At 47.2% G+C, this 17,915-nt stretch overlaps 1 protein-coding gene across 3 annotated transcripts in view; it reads left to right on the forward strand.

Moving 5' to 3' along the window:
* PARD3B (par-3 family cell polarity regulator beta) overlaps window positions 1–17,915 on the forward strand; it is a 2,582,324-nt gene that overhangs the window by 1,096,235 nt on the left and 1,468,174 nt on the right. For all 3 annotated transcript variants that reach the window (XM_069615556.1, XM_069615558.1, XM_069615557.1), the window contains exons 9-10: window positions 5,988–6,127; window positions 9,004–9,132. In XM_069615556.1, the coding sequence (XP_069471657.1) occupies window positions 5,988–6,127; window positions 9,004–9,132 (269 nt within the window). The remainder of the gene's footprint in view (window positions 1–5,987; window positions 6,128–9,003; window positions 9,133–17,915) is intronic.

Consider the following 17,915-nt stretch of genomic DNA (forward strand, 5'->3'; position numbering starts at 1 on the left):
AATGGTGGGTTACTTTTTTTAAAGGTGACTGAGACAATAGTACGCCCCAGTGGGTCCCTGTCTGGTGCTGCTCACAGTAGCAACAATACACTTTTACTGCTGTTATGTGGCCCCAGGCCTCGGCCCTAGTGCAGCCGAGTCCCACAGACCGAGTGAAGACCTGTGCAAGGCGCGCTCATACTGAATAGTGTCTCTTCCCTCCATGTCCAAGGTGTCCAACTGGGCATCTGCTGATTACACGGGCAGTTATGGGGCATTATTTAACTCTGCTGCTTTACAGGCTTTCATCACTACGTGTATAAACATTAGGAAGAAATAGTGAACACAAGGGCCCCTGAGCTGCTAATAGAAGTCCAACTACCGACACTAGATCACACATTCAGCTTTTTAGTAATGGCTTATCATTGTCCTCAAGTGTAATTGTTTATTTTTTTCCACATATTTATATTTATTGAAGACTTAATTTGGTTAAAGGGCAAGGCAGGCTGTATTGCCTCTCTCTCCCTCTCCACCTTTTATATTCTCTTTCACCCTTTCTCTTTTTCTGTGGTGCTCTCTCACCATCCCTTCCTCTTTGTATCCATATATAAGGGGGTTACATGTCTTTATATCGAGGTATTATATAAAGAATGATTATATATCGAAAACTTTTATAAGGAAAAATGTTAGTGAATGCACTTTTTGGGGGGGTCGCACCAATCACCCATTTCTAACCCCTAAAAACTCACCCCAACCGTGTCCCAAAAGTATTTAACCATTTTAGCCCACCCCTAAATGCATTCACTATAACATTTTTTTATATAAAATATTCGATATATGATCTTTCACTATACCATTTTCGATATAAACACTGCATACCATATGAGGGTGGGAAAACTGCACAGAATAAAATATATATATATTTGTTTTCTGTAATGCGGTATGATTACCATTTTGCCCGAGGTTTTCTTGTTTTTGATCACTATAATGTATTGCAGATTTTCTTGTAGGTCTAACAGCTTCCAGGTCCGTGTGCATTTTAAAAACTCTGCCTATGAGATTGCACTCAGTTTGACCACCAATCAAGACCGCTGTACATTTCAGTTCTAAATTCCCCCGTGCAAGCTCGTGCCTTCCTACAAAAGGGGATGGCAGGACTGCTGGTCAGGAGGTGTCTGATACTTCTCCGTTACTTTGGTCCTGTGATCATCACTGGCAGAAGAAATAACTTTCTACTGTAGATTATTTTCAACAGCTAAACGCGATACGACTGTGGGAGAGGAGAGGGCTGCATTTACTAGTAGGAGTAAATATACGGCCCACCATGACCTATGAGAAGGGGGCGAGGGGGTAGAGTTCCTCCGGTGCAACCTGCTCGTCTCCCATCACCTGAGTGCTGAGGACCACACTGATCTACAATTGAAGTGGCCGCTGCTTTTCTAGTGCTGGCTTTTTTTAAAGCAACACAGAGCTCATCATATTTTTTTTACTAGTAATAGTCGGGTTCACCAAGGCTTTCTGGGGATTAGCATTGGTGTTGCAATTGAGATTTATGCTAATGCTTTTGCTGCTAGTGGCACTTTTGCCACATGCTCATTTTGCTGGAATTGATTTTTACAGCTGGGTCGTATTTTCGCTCCATTTTACTGAATGGTACTGCACGTCCAGTGACTCTTTCCATTACGAACGGCATTGTCTTGAGCACAAGGCTTTTAGGGCTTGGTATCGGGGTACCTGCAGAATGCACCACCAATTATGTTACCACCATGACAACCACAGTACAAGCATGCCATCAAAAGTATCCCCGAAGAAACTGAGTCATTGTGGTTCCTTTTTAAAGTTCAGAAATCATATAAAGGGTCTGCTATATCCTACAAAAAAAGAGAGCCATCTCTCATATCGCAGTTACAGGAAAATAACATTTCTCAGCCTGTACCATCATTTTAAAGCAATTTGTTTCTAAATATTGATATCAATCCCAAATATATTATTGTTGGCAATGCAACACGTGAACTTTCTCTCGCATAGCAGGCGCAACGTGTACATTTGAGGCATTGTATAAATCACTTAAACAAACCGTCATCTAGTGTCAAAGTGGTCATACAGGAGGTCAAGCAAAATCCCTGCACAGTTGAAAGACTTTGACCTAAGCACTGTAGAGAAAGTACAGGAAGTGAATCCCGCCTCATGAGAAAGCAAGGGAGATGGATCCTGCAAATCATTGAAAGCAAAGCAAAGTGAATGGGAAGTTGGCAAGTGTGAACCCGATAGAGGGATGCTGACGAGAAGGGGGCAAAGTGTAAAGTCTCAAGAAACAGTGTGTTGACAAAGATGAACCCGACCAACGGATGTCCACTGGAACTGTTTAAAGAGACATTAAAATTTGAAAGTGAAAAGACAAACCATAGTGCACCCTGAGGAGGGAGACTGAAAGTAAAGCAGGGTCGCAGCCCGGAAGAAGGGGACCCAGGTGGAAGCCATCACCCAATGTAAACTGCGGAAATGAACTTTCATTTTGTTAAAGGAACTTTTGTTTTTGTTATTTGAATACGTTATGCCCTCGAAGTCAAGAGACTTTCAAGAGGAATGACACTTGGCTATCAACGGTCCTGGTAGCTGCAAGAACTGCCGTCTCGTGCAGGGGAAGCTCAAGGCTGTACTGTGCTCCAAGATCCCACCTTACCCCGTGCTCAAAATGTGGGCAAAGGAGTCCCAGGCTAGTGCATCCTGACATATTATTTGTGAATACTTCTTCCTTTTCTAGAAAACTATCCCACACTCTTTTTGTATTAGTTGTAAGGTTTTGCAATAGGTTTCTTAGTATAGGCCCTTTTGTTTGACACAGCGCCACTAGGACTGCCTTATTTTCATTTGATGGTTGACGCTTGCTCCCATCTTAGATCTAGGTTTGGAGGTGTTTTTCCAACTTGCATATAGTTTAATAAACACCCTCGAACTGTGATCACTTGTGTCTGTCTTTACTGTTGCCTCCATGAGTTCCTTACAGATCTCTTGCAGGAAGCATTATCCCGGGCGCAAAGGAAGCAGAACGGAGCCTTAGATTAGACATGAGAACAACTACCTCATGAATGCATTAGGTAAGAAAGATCAAATGGGACATTCAGAGGTTCCCAAGCAGCACATTATTTTATGCTAAAATATAGTACATCTTACATCCCAGGAATTACAAAACAGTAATATGCCTTGGAGAACACGTACGTAGGAGGTGCCCCAGTACGAATATGCCCTAAGGTAATTGGCTAATCAACTCAAATGGTTTACATAAATGATTGGGTTTTAAAAGAGAGGTTTTGGATAGACCTTTCTATTGAGTTATCACAGAAATTCAAAGCATACTTTATTTATTAGTTTTATATAGACAATCTACACACAGGAATCCATTAATAGGACATTTCGACATTCTACAGTTCTGATGAAGGCTGAAATACTGAACAAAGAGCACACAACCATTAGCTCTTGAGGCCGAAACACTGCGTATCGACATCATTATCACAATATTAGGATAAACATTGTTAAACAGGTCATTATTGAACTAAGAATAAAAGTACGTCCAAGTGAGAGGAAGGTACGACGGCAAGAACAGAAAAATGGTTATGTGACAAATCCTTGGATGTCGTCCCTTCTCCGATAGATGAGGACCCTTCCGATGGGGCCAGTGCAGTACAGGCCTAGTCCAATAGTTCAGCTGTCAGTGGTACACCGTGGGAGGATCACATGGGCAGGGGATAACCTTATGGGACAAGGGAAGACCTTCCATAGAGAATGTGGTTTCACACAACCCCCTCTTATCAACCTCCCTCACCATCTCCCCCTGAGAAGGGTACCATACCTTCCCAAAGCTCAATGTACATGTGCAAGGTACAATATCTGAAAACAATAACCCATACCGAGGCAGAGAAGAGCAGGAAACTGGGACGAAGAAGATTCAGGAAGTATAACAGAAGTACTGCGACGAAGAAGAGGCATAGAGGAATGAGGAACACTGTGCAGAAGCTGCAAGCGCAGTCCAGTCGACATGGACCTGATGGTTGCATAAAAACTGAGGAAGAACTCAACCTAATGTCTTGCCCTCATTGGAGGAACTGTGAAGTGGGGGAAAAAAGGAAGCGAGAGAAGACAAACCGGGAAGCCAAGGCAGGAGCACACCACGGTAAGGAGGGTCCAGTGCAGAAAGCCTGCTTCAGAAACATGAGAAAGAAGCTCCTGGCATTCCCTGTAGTTGGCAGACATGTGAAAAGAACACACCAGCCAAACAAAAGTTTCCCTCACAGAGCCACTGCACAACGCAGTGAAATGCTGACAGACGAGGAAGCAAAATATCAGGCCAGAAGTGTCCCGAGACACCAGAGAAATATACCCTCAAGAAATGTATGTGGGTGTGACAGGAGGTGCAGGGGCCTGAAGGCAATACTACAGAAGTTAAAAACGAGTAGGAGAACAGGAATCAAGAGTCTGGGACCCCGATGAGGAAAACCTAATTAACTGTAAAAGCATCCTGACCCATCATCATAGTCACAGTACCTGGCAGGCTAGTAAACCAAGTGGACTAAACCAAGAAGGAAGCACGTGTGAATCTGGGACCCACACCCAATAAGGCTATCCAAGCCTCATCATCATAGTTGCAGTACCTGGCAGGCTAATACATCAGGTGGACCAAAACAACAAGAAAATAAGTGAGTCTGGGACCCCCACAAAAAAGACTATCCATGCCTTATCAGTCTACATCACAGTCGTATTACCTGGCACTGGACCAAGAAGAAAGGAAGTGTGAGTCTATGACCCACACCCATGAAGGTAGTCAAACAAAAGAAGAGAACCCAGAAAACCCAAGGAAGTCGGGCGAGGATAATTCTACTTTTCCAAGATTGTGTGTTGAGCATAAGTAGTTCGGGTCAAGCCAGAAAAGGTCTGGGATCCCCTACCAAAATACAAAATCCAAGAAGGAAGCAATAGGAAGAGAGTCTGATTCCTGAGTTCTGTAAGACATTGAAAGAAACAAGGAAAACATTATCACTTAAGGTGACACTAAAATAGACCAGGGGAAAGGAAATATTCTACATGGTACTTGTTTTCAAGAAACTATAAAACCCTTCAACCCAGAAGAAAGGATACCTTCTTCTGAAGGTGACAAGAACGTTCTCCTTCATTGTAGATTAGTGTAAGGGATGGAAACAGGTTTTGACACTACGGTGGACATTTGATTTCAGACATTCTGACAGAATCCTTAACTTATTGGTTGAGTCAGGGAAACCTCTCTTACTGTTAGGAATAGCTGGGCTTCTTTTTGCTATTCTTTGAAACAATAAAAGTCTATAACCGCCAAAATGCCACCTTTGTGACCATCTCATACTTCCGCACCCTTACAGGTAAGATATCTGACTTAGTGCAAGCGAGGAAGAGTCATTGACTTTTTTTGTTATTAATTCCCCTGCAGATTACATTTTGCGTATTATTCTTTCACGTTTGATTTTGAATATTGGTGCAAAATGTCTCAAGTATTTATATATTCATGTCGTCTAAAATATGTATGATTGTGTGTACTTTTTCTGTTTGGATTTCGAAGCACCAAAGTTTTTTTTAATATGAATATGACGAACTAAGATGTTTCTGATGAAAAAATAGGTAAACTGAGGTGATTTCGTAGCAGCACAGCTGAATTGATGATCCATCTAAAAATTGATCTTGATCATTGTTGTATTTGGTGTCTGTAAAGGAATCTGGGAGATGAGGGCCATTGCCAGGTATGCCCCTCACCCCCTTTTTGAGAGATCAAGTAGAACTTGTACTTCTTCTATATTAAAATGATGCCACTTAAAATCGATGTAAATCTAGTCATAAGCTCATCTGCACTCACCAACACCCAAGGTCATGTTGTGAATCTGCATAATGTGTAAATCTGGACCCAGATTGCTTTGTTTTCTCTCTTAAGTAATTCTCTTGGTGCCCATTGGTCTACATGTTAACAAATAATGCCTTTTCTGTTTTAGGTCCAGATGGGCTTGGCTTCACGGTGGTCACCAAAGACTCTTCCGTGCATGGCCCAGGGCCTATCTTTGTGAAGAACATTTTGCCAAAGGGGGCTGCTATTAGAGACGGCAATCTACAATCAGGAGACAGGATATTGGAGGTGACATGTTTTTTTGGCTGTTATATTTTGATCTGTATTTATACAGGGGGTTTGCAGTGATAGATGTTTCCAATTCTGGATATTTTTAGTGGTTTAATGCCAAACCTTAGTGTCTCATTGGTGGAGTCAGATTTGAGTAATGCCTATGGAGCAGGCTTTAGATTCTCCAATTTCCATGCTTTCCCCACCTTTTGGCATTTATATAGGTTGCTCATACCCTTATAGAATGCTTGGCCTAATCTGTTCAGACTGAAATTTTGGAAATGCCACTTCATGCAGCTGCCCAGCGAAAGGACCAATCCAGAGTAACATGATGTTCAACTCCATCCCACTTCTATATTCTGCCAACGAACCTCTGCTCTCCCTAGCCATGACGGGAAAGGGAGCAATGCTGTAGTGCTACTTACTAATGAGAGAAACACTCAATCCCCCCAAATGAAGTGTACTGCTGGGCATTCATTTTAACAAGATTTTACCTGGCTACGTTTTTTACAATATGTCATCGACAATGGAGTTGGAGCCTGTTCCTTTTTTTCTGGCTGTTTTGTGCTTCAATTAGAACCATTGGTAAGAAGTAGAATATAGGTGTTAAGGTTCCCATCGAATAAAAAGCTAATTCTTACTGGGATAAGATGTGGATACCCTTTATGCATTCTTCCACAGGAAGCCATAACACGTGCAGCGATCGAAATTGAGAGTTGATAAGCAGGCGTTAAAAGCAGCATTAACCAGTGACCAGGAGCTACCGCTGGGGAACCATGAACTAGTACACAGCATTCCACAAATGGAACTTCAACATAAGATCCAAACATTTCACTTTGTCCATTATTTATGACTTTAATGTCGTATAGATGTGTCCTAATTTTTGGTTACAGATTGTCCCAAACGCACAGAATTAAAATGACATGGGTGTGTATTTTCGGCATCAGTTGGCCTGAGGAGTCAAAAGTACCTCCTGGTAGCCTTTGGAGTCAAGCTAACCATGCTCTTCTATGATACAAGCAGGAGCTAAATAGCTCCCAGCTCCCCTCAGATTTGAACCCTGCATGTGGGATAATGGGATTGCGAAGAAACAAATCCTGAACTGGGCATGATGTATGGCTATCAGGGATTCTCTCTCCTTCTCTCCACCTCCAACCCTGAGACCGCCTCCAAGCTACACAATGCTCTTCTCCAGCAAGGCCGGAGTGACTGTCTCATTGCAAGTAAATGCAACTATTGGTTCCTTCGTTCAGCTTACGCAATGGGACATGAACTAGATTCTCTGTTGCACAGTAATAGACACTTCAGCAGGAGGAAAAGCATAAGGCTTCGGCCATAATTCTTTTGCTGCGTTAGAAAATAAACGATGGAGGAAATTGGCAACACTAAGGCTGTCTGTTAGATGAAAGCGACAAGCACTCTCATTACTTCTGTATAATATTGGGTGTGCATCTAGGCATCCTACGTCATGGTTATGCTCCTCAAATGACTGGAGGCAAAGAATGGAGATGGATAACCAAACTGACCTTACTTGGAGACTTTGAGATGTGTGATTGAACTACCATTGTGGAAGTCCATAAACCACTTGGAGGTAGGGCATATCATGTTCTAGAAGAGTACTTGCCCATTTCATGGCCTCTGCCGCATACCTTTTGGCTTCCTCTCGAGGGCCTGTGATCCCTACGAACTCTGGACAGTGATGTGTAAGTGAGAGGGCTGCCCCTTTGCATTCTCTCCTAGGTGGGTAATCTTATCAGCCAGCATCTATTTTGACCCCATGTCCCCCCACAGAAGCAATCTTTTATTTGTCTGGCAATTTCAACCCAAACCCCCCCCTTCTCGGAGATGTTTTCTGTGCCGCGAAGCCTGTGATAACTAGGGAACTTTGGGCCCGCAAAGAGGGAAGAGGGGGCAGACGTGAGGTGATTAATTATCAGGATTTTTACTTTGCTCTCCAAATCCAAATTTATGGAAGTCTACACTGAAAGGATCTGCATCGTATGCCCGCCCCTATTTCCAAGTTTAGCACCTGATGCTTAATCAACTTTTTTGCATTGTGTAAAGCCGCCAATTGGATTTGGCTAGAACAACTCAAGAGAGTTAACCCCTAAATGTGAAAAAGTGGTTCTGTGTGATTTTTGAAAATGTATCCTTTTTGCAGCTCCCATTGCACTTAGACCTTTGCACAAGTTGCAAAAAGGAACATTTTCACTACTTGTCCCTCCATCCACCATCCCCTTACCCCGGCTGACTCCTGGGGACACCCTCAAATCCCCTGTTCCCCTCCCATTTCCCCTTTCTCATTTCCTTGGGAACACCCCAGAACCCCGAACTATCCTTCCCTCGCTGATCCACAGTCTGCTTGCCCCCTCGATAGCCTTATCTTGTAATCTTAGAACAAGTCAACGTTTTTCACCATTTGTTTGTGTAGAACTTTGCATTATCACTTTGCATATTGGTCCTGACCACCCTAACGTCACTCAGATTTTTTTTAATGGGGATCCATTGTTATAGGAACACAGTGTCTGGTTGTCCTCTAGATGAGTTTGAGTCATCGAGCAATTCCCAAGTGTGTTTCTGGCACGTCTTTCTCTTTTGCACCCTTATGCAATTGTGTCCTTCTGTGCAGGAAAATTGTTTCTGACAGGGGAGAAAAGACTATATATTTCAAGCAAATATTTAAACAAAAATCTAAATTATGTCAAAATAATTCTGAGAACTTAACAAGTAAAAATGCATCTGTCGTGAATAAATCTGATTGGTGGTGTAACATGTTGCGCGTTTTAGCATTGAGTCCCTGTTCTGCAGGTATATCTGCTCTCACGCCTTGGCCTCCTTTGAAATTATGTTGCTCTCCAGAACCAATTATGACTTCTTCTAATTTTACTACTAAGGTGAATGGCAGGGACATCACCGGGAAAACGCAGGAGGAGCTGGTCTCCATGCTACGGAGTACAAAGCAAGGGGAGACCGTGTCTATGGTGGTCGCCCGTCAAGAGGAAGCCTTCCTGCCACGAGAGCTGGTAATGTCTTAACATAGTAACATGTCAATACCAGACTGCGAAAGCATCTGAACTGCGTGCAGGTGCATCATTGTTTTCTTTTATAGGAAATAAGTGCTAAATGATTTTTAAAAATGGATTTACGGTCATTAGAATGAACACATGTTCAACAAAAAATCCAGGTCTTTACTTGTTGGTCTGCCTTTCGGAATTGTTGGCAGTGAAAGTTGGCCAACCCCTCGTTACCAAGATGCTGGGTTTTTCACATATTGCATTCATTTTTTCATTAATATGGTATTTTCATTTTTAAGGGAGAGTATTTTTAAAGCAATGTTGTGTTGCAACAAGGTAGTTCCTTGGTCATGGGAGAACCACCCATTTTAAAGCAAATGTATGGTGCTAGTCTCAACTACACATGCGTCTCATCTGTTCTGCTATTTCCCATCACTTGGCCCAGTGGTGGATTCAGTACATAACACAGGCGGAGGACGTGTTACGAGTCTGTTCCTCCCTTAAAGGAACTTGGTCACTGAGAACTCAAGTTTTGTTCACCAGTTGGGGGAATTGCACATTAAGGCCTCTTTTGCCCATCTTTTCTTTTTAGATTTTTCTGGAAAATCCTTTCTCCTCTTGTTCCCAGCAAAGAAAGCCCTGAGGCCCACCCCTATGCCATTTGAGTGAATTACCCTGGTAGCTTGGATTAAGGTGTCTCCCTTAATGTTTCCCAAACTTCTGTGGATTTGTTATGTATCTTTACCTTCTCTAGCTGGGGAAGATCACTGAAGTTAGTCTGCTGCTGTCTCTAGTAGGTCTAAATGATGAGGTGGAGTTTTTTCTGCCATCAGCCTGGCCCCATCTTAAATGTTCCCTGACTGTGTCCCACCCACTGTGAGCTGCATCTTGGCGGTTCCCTTCTCTAGAAAATGTTTTGTGAGCCACTAAAGGTTTAGTCCTTTAAGACAGAATCATAGCCTGGGGTTTCAGTTACCTTCTTGAAATAGTTTCACACTTGAATCTGCATGCTTGGGAACTAACTTTTGTTTTGCAAAGGTCTTCCCTTGGTTTTGGGCTAGGAATGCTCGGCTCTGAGCTTTGGTTTCAAGGGGATTGGGTCCTCCAACGTATTCCATATCTATGACAGTAATCACCACAGCTGTGCTGCTTCGGAAAATCTTTCGGCGTCTGTGTCCTGCGTCGATACACCATCCTCGAGGACCTCCTCAGACGGCCGACGTCACTGGATGTAATCAGTAGGACGCACGACGCCCGTAGCCTCAGTTCGTGTTTTCCGCAAACGTGTTTGCTTCGGAGATCTCAGTGCACCTCGACTCTTTGGAGTTTCTGTTCTTTCGGTTCTTTGAACCTGTTTGTTTGTGAAGTCCTATCGGGATGTCTTCCTCATCTTCTACCCCGCGTCCGGGCTTCAAGAAGTGTGGGGACTGCGGGTCCAAGATGTCAGTGATGGACTCACACAATGCCTGCCTTTGGTGCCTCGGGCAGGCCCACGACACGGATGATTGTGTCGACTGCCAGTTGCTTAGGTCCAAGGCCTTGCGGGAACGTAAGAAGAAGCTGTCGGTCGGTAAGGTGTCCAAGCCCTGGAAGGCAGGTCCACTGGGCTTTCGACGGACGATTCGAGGGGCGACTCTCCGCATCATAGTTGTAAGTCCAGGGGGTCTCGGTCCTGGAGTGGGTCCCGCCACTCCTCTGCCTCTTCGAGGCACTCCTGGAAGCGCTGTCATCGGTCGCCTTCCCCATCCTCATCCGAGGACTCAGCCCGTCGGCGGGTTTCTTATCCCACCAAGCGTTCCTCTCCGGAGGAATGGGCTTCCTTCGGGAAGAAAATGTTGGCGATTCTTGAATCGCAGGGCTCCGGTCTGTCCGTGCCTCTGAGTGGGGTCGGCCGTCACCGTACTAGAGACACCGCTCGTACGCCTTCGGACTCGGGTGGTCGGTACGATTCACGGGAAAGGTCCCGCTTGGACAAGGGGAATCGTTCTAGCCATGCCCGTTCCAGGTCCGGTCCTTTACGTGCTCGAGCCCGTGTGCATCTGTGAAGTCTTCGAAGAAGACGTCGATGCCGGTGGTGCTGAAGTCGTCGACGGCTCTCTCGAGGCTCCGCCTCCGAGGAAGTCATCGACACCATCGGCGCCCAGGCTGTCGAAGGACACACTTGGGGTTCCGCTCTCGAGGCCTGTGTCGAAGCCGTCGATGCTGTCGGCGCCACACTCGACGTCGACACCGTTTCACCCGACGCCTTTCGAGGCTGTGGTGTCGGAGGTACCCTGTGGGATGGGGGTACCCCCTAGAAAGGCTCTGGCCAAGGCAAAGCATGTCTTTGTCCCTTATTCAATGCCCACTTTCCAGCCTATGGAGTATATTTCCGAGGTGGAAGAGGGTTCTGAAGATGGGTTGGTTCCTGACACGGTGCCAGATGAGATTATTTCTGGTCTCAGCCACTGCATGACGCCGGTGGTCTGGACACCTCTCCGGAGGTGAAGTTCTGTAGGCCTGAGCCTGACACCCATGCTATGTCATCGTATCGGCGCCTTATGTCAAGGGTCACAGACTATTTGGGGTGGTCGGCGCCCCCAGTTGATTTTGTGCAGGATGACCTGACGGATATCCTCGACTAAGGTCCACCCACTGACCAGATACTGCCATTCCAAATGACTCTGCAAAGAAGGGTGGCAGCAGCTTGGACTGCTTCGGAGAGTCTCCCGGCAGTGGGCAATTCTTTGCCGTGAAAATACCGCCCAGCCAGTAGTGACCCCTGCTACTTGACCATGCATCCCACCCCGGAGAGTTTGGTGGTGCAGGCGGCTACGGCCCAAGCAAAGCAGGCGTCGTATCCTACCAACCCTCCTAATAGGGACGACAAGCGTTTTGAAGGCTGGGCGAAGAAAGTGTTTTCTTCAGGTGGTATGCCTCTTCAGGCGGCCAACTCTGTATGTGCCTTGTCACGTTTCACGCACACTCTGTGGAACTGTATTTCCTTAGCAGCTGAACATATTCCCGAAGGGGACGAACGGGATGGTTTTCTTGCTATTATTCAGGATGGCAAGGATGCCATGTGTGAGTCCGTTCAGTCGGGTTTGGATATTGCAGACTGTGTCAGCTGGTCCATGGCGGCGAGCACGGTAATACGCAGGTTTGCGTGGTTGAGGAAGTCGGGTTTGCTCCTGATATGCAAGCCAGGCTCCTCAACATGCCCTTTGATGGTGAACATCTTTTTGGCAGCAAGGCTGACGAGAGCCTTGAGAGGTTGCAGACCTCCAAATCTGCAGCAAAGTCTTTGGGCGCTGCAGTCCGCCAACCTACGCCTTTTCGTCCTAGGGGACAGCAATGGAGGGGAGGTTCCTTTCGTTATTACTCATCCTTTAGTAAAGTGAGAGGAGCTGCAAGTCAAAGGGGCAACCGTAGGAGTGCCAGAGGTGGAAAACAAGGTACTCGGGGTGCCAAGGCCGCGCAAGCAGTTGCCTCTTTGCCTTCAGGCAACGCCGCAGCCACTTCTGCTCAGTCATGAGGCCCATGCTTTGCCAGTTCGGTTAGGGGAAGGCTGGCGCAGCATCTTGTAGAATGGCGTGCCATTACTTCAGATGTGTGGGTTCTGGAGATCGTAGCCCACGGCTACTGTCTTCCTTTTTGGCAGAGGCCTCACGACAATCCACCGGGGAATCTCTTGTTGAAGAGTCTGGATCCACTCCTTGCACAGGAAATTAAATCCCTGGTGGAGAAAGGTGTCATAGAACTGGTGCCTGTAGCGGAGAGGAACAAGGGATGGTGGTCCCCTTCTTTTTTTAATTTCAAAGAAAGACGGGGGTTTGAGACCCATTATGGACGTGCGCGGTTTGAATAAACTCCTCAGGAAGGACAAGTTCAAGATGGTTACTCTTTCTCAAATCCTCCAGGCCCTTCAACTTTAGGGCTGGTTGGTGCATCTCGACCTCAAGGACGCTTATTTTCACGTGCCGATCCATCCCAAGCACAAGAAGTACCTGAGGTTTGCGGTTGGCGACTCGCACTTTCAGTTTCGGGTCCTGCCATTCGGATTGACCTCCGCCCCAAGGATTTCCACCAAGCTCATGGTGGTGATGGCAGCGTATCTCAGGAAAGGGGGATTCACGTCTACCCCTACCTGGATGATTGGTTGATCAGGGTGCGCTCTCCCAAACAAGTCCTGGATCATCTGTCCATCACCTGCCACTCCCTTCACAGGCTGGGCTTCTCCCTCAATTTAATGAAGTCCCACTTGACGCTAACTCAGCGGCTCCAGTACATCGGAGCAATGCTCGACACATCCCTGTGGCAGTGTTTTCCTCCCCAGGTGAGGGCTCACCACATTCAGCAGATGGTGCTAGAGTTTCAACATGCCCAGAGTCTCCCTGCGTTCGAGTTCTTGAGATTGCGCGGCCTCATGGCATCCTGCATTCTTCTGGTGCCAGAGGCCAGGTTGCGGATGAGATCTTTGCAATGGGCACTCAAGCTCCAGTGTTCTCAATCCTCCGGCAGGATGTCGGACCCCGTTCAGGTGCCGCCCTCGGTCGCCCAGGACCTTCTGTGGTGGGCCGTCGAAGGCAATCTAATGAAGGGGGGGCTCCATTTTGGCTGCCCTGGCCGGAGGTGACAATCGAGACGGACGCATCCTTCACAGGATGGGGAGCTCATGCCAACGAGTGGACAGTCAGCGGTCGTTGGTCTCCGTCGGAGCCCAGACTCCATATCAATCTGTTGGAGCTGAGGGCCGTCAGGCTTGCCCTGAAGGCTTTTTTGCCGACTATGCGAGGAAAGAATGTGCTGATCCTGACGGACAACACAGTGGCCATGCACTACTTCAACAAAAAGGGGGGGGCAGGGTCACTTCCTCTGTGCAGGGAGGCGATGCAGCTCTGGTTCTGGGCAATCCAGCAGGAAGTTTCGATCTCGGCAGTTCATCTGGCCGGAGACGAAAACGAGACGGCGGATGCTCTGAGCAGGCAGAGCGCGATCTCTCACGAGTGGGAGTTGGCTCAGGAGATTCTCCTGGAGATCTTCACCCTTTGGTGGACCCCTCAAGTGGATCTTTTTGCCTCCAGTGTCAACCGGAAGTGCGAAAGGTTCTGCTTGCAGGAATTTCCTCCAAGAGGAGCCTTAGGAGAGGCGTTCGTAGTGGAGTGGTCCTTCCCACTGCTGTACGCATTTCCTCCAGTCCCCGTCATTCTGCAAGTGCTGCGGAGTTTACAGAGTTTCAGTTCCCGGATGATCCTCATTGCTCCGGCATGGGCCAGGACGACATGGTACCCGGACCTTGCCCATCTGCCCTCCACGTCGTCTTCCCTACCGAGACGATCTGCTCTCACGGGAGGGGTGTCAGGTTCTCCATCCAGAGGTCAGATCCCTCAACCTTCACACTTGGCTTCTGAAAGGTTGAGGTATAAGGATTGGGACCTCCCTGAAGACGCGATGGAGGTGTTGCTTTTGGCCAGAAGGCCCACAACAAAGTCCCTGTGCTGTTGGAGAAAGTTCTGCGACTGGTGCAAGGTTAAGAATGTGGATCCTTTTTTCATGTGACATTCCTGTGGTTCTGTCTTTTTTGCTTTCTTTGGCCCACAAGGGCCTGCAAGTGGGTACCGTTAAAGGTTACCTGGCAGCGCTGTCCATATTTAAGCGCTCATCTGAAGAGTGTTCTTATTTTAAAATTCCTTTAAGTTCTCAGTTTCTAAAAGGGCTCACTAATATGTTCCCTCCGTCACCTTTCCAGGTGCCCGGTTGGGATTTGAACCTTGTTCTCAAGTTTCTAATGGGTGCTCCGTTTGAGCCTTTGCATTCCTGCCCTTTGAGACTGTTAACTCTTAAATCTGTATTTTTAGTTGCGGTCACTTCCGCTCGCAGAGTGAGTTACAGGCACTTTCATTTAAGCCACCCTTCACTGTGTTTCACAAGGACAGGGTTGTCCTTAGAGTTTGTCCTTCCTTTCTTCCGAAGGTGGTGTCGGAATTTCATTTAAGCCAGAAGGTTATTCTTCTGGCGTTTTATCCTCCTCCGCATCCTGGTAAGGAAGAGGAGAGGCTCCATAGGCTGGATCCTAGGAGAGCTTTAAGCTTTTATATTATACGCATGTCCCGGGTTAGAGTGGACAATCAACTCTTTATTGGTTATCCTGGAAGGCGTTTTTGGACAAGCTGTTACTACGCAGACTTTGTCTCGATGGATCATCTTGGCAATTTCCGAATGTTACCGCCTGGCGGTTAAGGACCCTCCGGTAGGCTTACGGGGCCATTCTACCAGGGGTATGGCTGCCTCTACTGCCCTGCAGAGGGGTGTTCCTATTCTTAACATCTGCGATGCAGCCATCTGGGCTTCGGTCCATACTTTTGTACGTCACTACTCCCTTGATTCTATCCGGGGGCAGGATCTGGCCTTTGGCAAGGCGGTCCTTTACTCTGCAATTTGATTGGGCATTCTAAATTTGTATATTCTAAATTCTTTCCCACCTCCTTACATTGGTACTGATTTGGGAGTCTGTCATAGATATGGAATACGTCGGAGGACCCAATCCCCTCGAAGAACAAGTTACTCTTACCTGGTAACGTTCTTTCGATGGACTGGTCCGACGACGTATTCCATATCGCTCCCTCCCTGCCTACCCCGCTACAGAATTTCTTATGCGATTGCAGCTTACATTTCCGCAAGGCTTTCTGTGGTCAGACTGGCAGAAGATTGGTGCACACGTTCTGGGGAAAAAACTACAACTGAGGCTATGGGCGTCGTGCGTCCTACTTATAACATCCAGTGACGTCGGCTGTCGGAGGAGGTCCTCGGGACGGCGTATCAACGTCATCGACGCAGACGCCGAAAGATTTTGCGAAGCAGCACAGCTGTGGTGATTACTGTCATAGATATGGAATACGTCATCGGACCATCCCATCGAAAGAACGTTACCAGGTAAGAGAGTAACTTGTTCTTCTCTTTGTTTATTCACTCCCTTTTTTGATTCTTAAATGCTGATAGAAAGGTTTGGTATCCCTTGTGGCCAGAGTGTTGTTTTTTTTTTTTGGTTGGCTATTATAAATTTAGTAGCATTCTTTCGACTTGGCTCTGGAATTATTGCCCCTAATGTGCCTTCTCCTGTAACTAGGGTTCGAGGGGATTGGATCCTCCGACGTATTCCATATCTATGACATGTAATCACCACAGCTGTGCTGCTTCGGAAACTTTTTTCTGCGCCTGCGTCGATGACGTCGATGCGCCGTCATCGAGGACCTCCTCCGACGTCATCCGATGTGATAAGTAGGACGCACCACGCCCGTAGCCTCTGTTCCGTTTTTTCCGCGAACGTGTTGCTTCGTGAATCTCGGTTAACGCCTCGACTCTTTGGAGTTCTGTTCTTCTCGGTTCTTCGAACCTGTTCGTTTTTGTGAAAATCCTTCGTGTGAAGATGTCTTCGACCCCGCGTCCGGGCTTCAAGAAGTGCGGGGAGTGTGAGTCCAAGATGTCGGTGACGGACTCGCACGACGCCTGCCTCTGGTGCCTCGGGGAGGCCCACGACACGGATGACTGTATCGACTGCCAGTCGCTCACGTCCAAAGCCTTACGTGAACGTAAGAAGAAGTTGTCGGTAGGTCGGGTGTCCAAGCCCCGGAAGTCGAAGTCTGCGGGGCTTTCGACGGATGATTCGAGGGGTGACTCTCTGCGTCATCGTCGGAAGTCTCGTGGGTCTCCTTCTAGGAGTCGGTCTTGCCACTCCTCAGCCTCTTCATTCTCGGAAGCGCTGACACCGGTCGTCTTCCAGGTCCTCTTCGGAGGACTCTGCCCGGCATGTCGCTTACCCCACCAGTCGTGCGACGCCAGAGGAATGGGCTTCCTTCGGAAGAAAATGCTGGCGATTCTTCAGTCGCAGGGTACTAAGCCGTCCGCGCCCCCGAGTGGGGTCGGTCGTGAGAGGTCGAGAGACACCGCTCGCAAGAGTGGTCGGCACGAGTCATGGGAGAGGTCCCGTTCGGACAAGGAGACTCGTTCTCGACGTACCCGTTCCAAGTCCCGGTCCTGGATGCGTTCGAGACCGTGTGCACCTGTGAGGTCTTCGAGGAAGACATCGACGTCTGAGGCGTCGAGGGTATCGACCGGCTTTCTCGAGGCTCCGACTCCGAGGGTTTGTATTCCTCACCTTTTCTGCTATTTTCATAACCTTGTTTTATCCAGGATTCCCTGGTTTTCTGGTCCCCAACGCCAGCCCAAGAGCAGACACCTGGTTTTCTTATGCCTCTTGCAATAAGGCTATTTCATTGAAAACATGCGTTCTGTGTCTTGTGAGAATAATTTCTCTGTGGTTCCCCTCATCAATTATTTACCTTTTTAGGTGCTTTCTGGCTTTATTTATTTATGTATTTATTTTATTGGTGTGTTCCCTAATCAAGCACACAACCATTGGCAGGCTATTGGGAATTTCTCCTTCCTGATGTGTTCGCATCGAAGCCACACACCTCCCTTTGGAAGCCGCATCATCCCCAGGGACCAGTTTCCAAGATTGGGCAAGAACCCTTCCCCCAAGGTTTCCTCTCTACAGCTTTCCTATCACTACTATTCAAGTGCTCCTCTCACTCTAGTGCCCTGGTGTCCCGAACAGGAGCGGACTGGGACCCTTTTTCAAAGTTGCCCCATATTACACATTTTCAGCCAGCCCAAGCCTTTTCCTATGGGAAAATGTGGAAATACCACACAAAAGAGGTACAGGGTGCAGAGGCCCCTATAGGCCAGCCCACCCCTGGTCTTGAACCTGCTTCTGCTGGGGCACACATTGCTCTACTGCTGTTGGCATCTGCTTG

This window comes from Ambystoma mexicanum, chromosome 9 (genome assembly GCF_040938575.1).
Source record: "Ambystoma mexicanum isolate Mex_15411 chromosome 9, UKY_AmexF1_1, whole genome shotgun sequence".
In the NCBI taxonomy this organism is placed as follows: Eukaryota; Metazoa; Chordata; class Amphibia; order Caudata; family Ambystomatidae; genus Ambystoma; species Ambystoma mexicanum.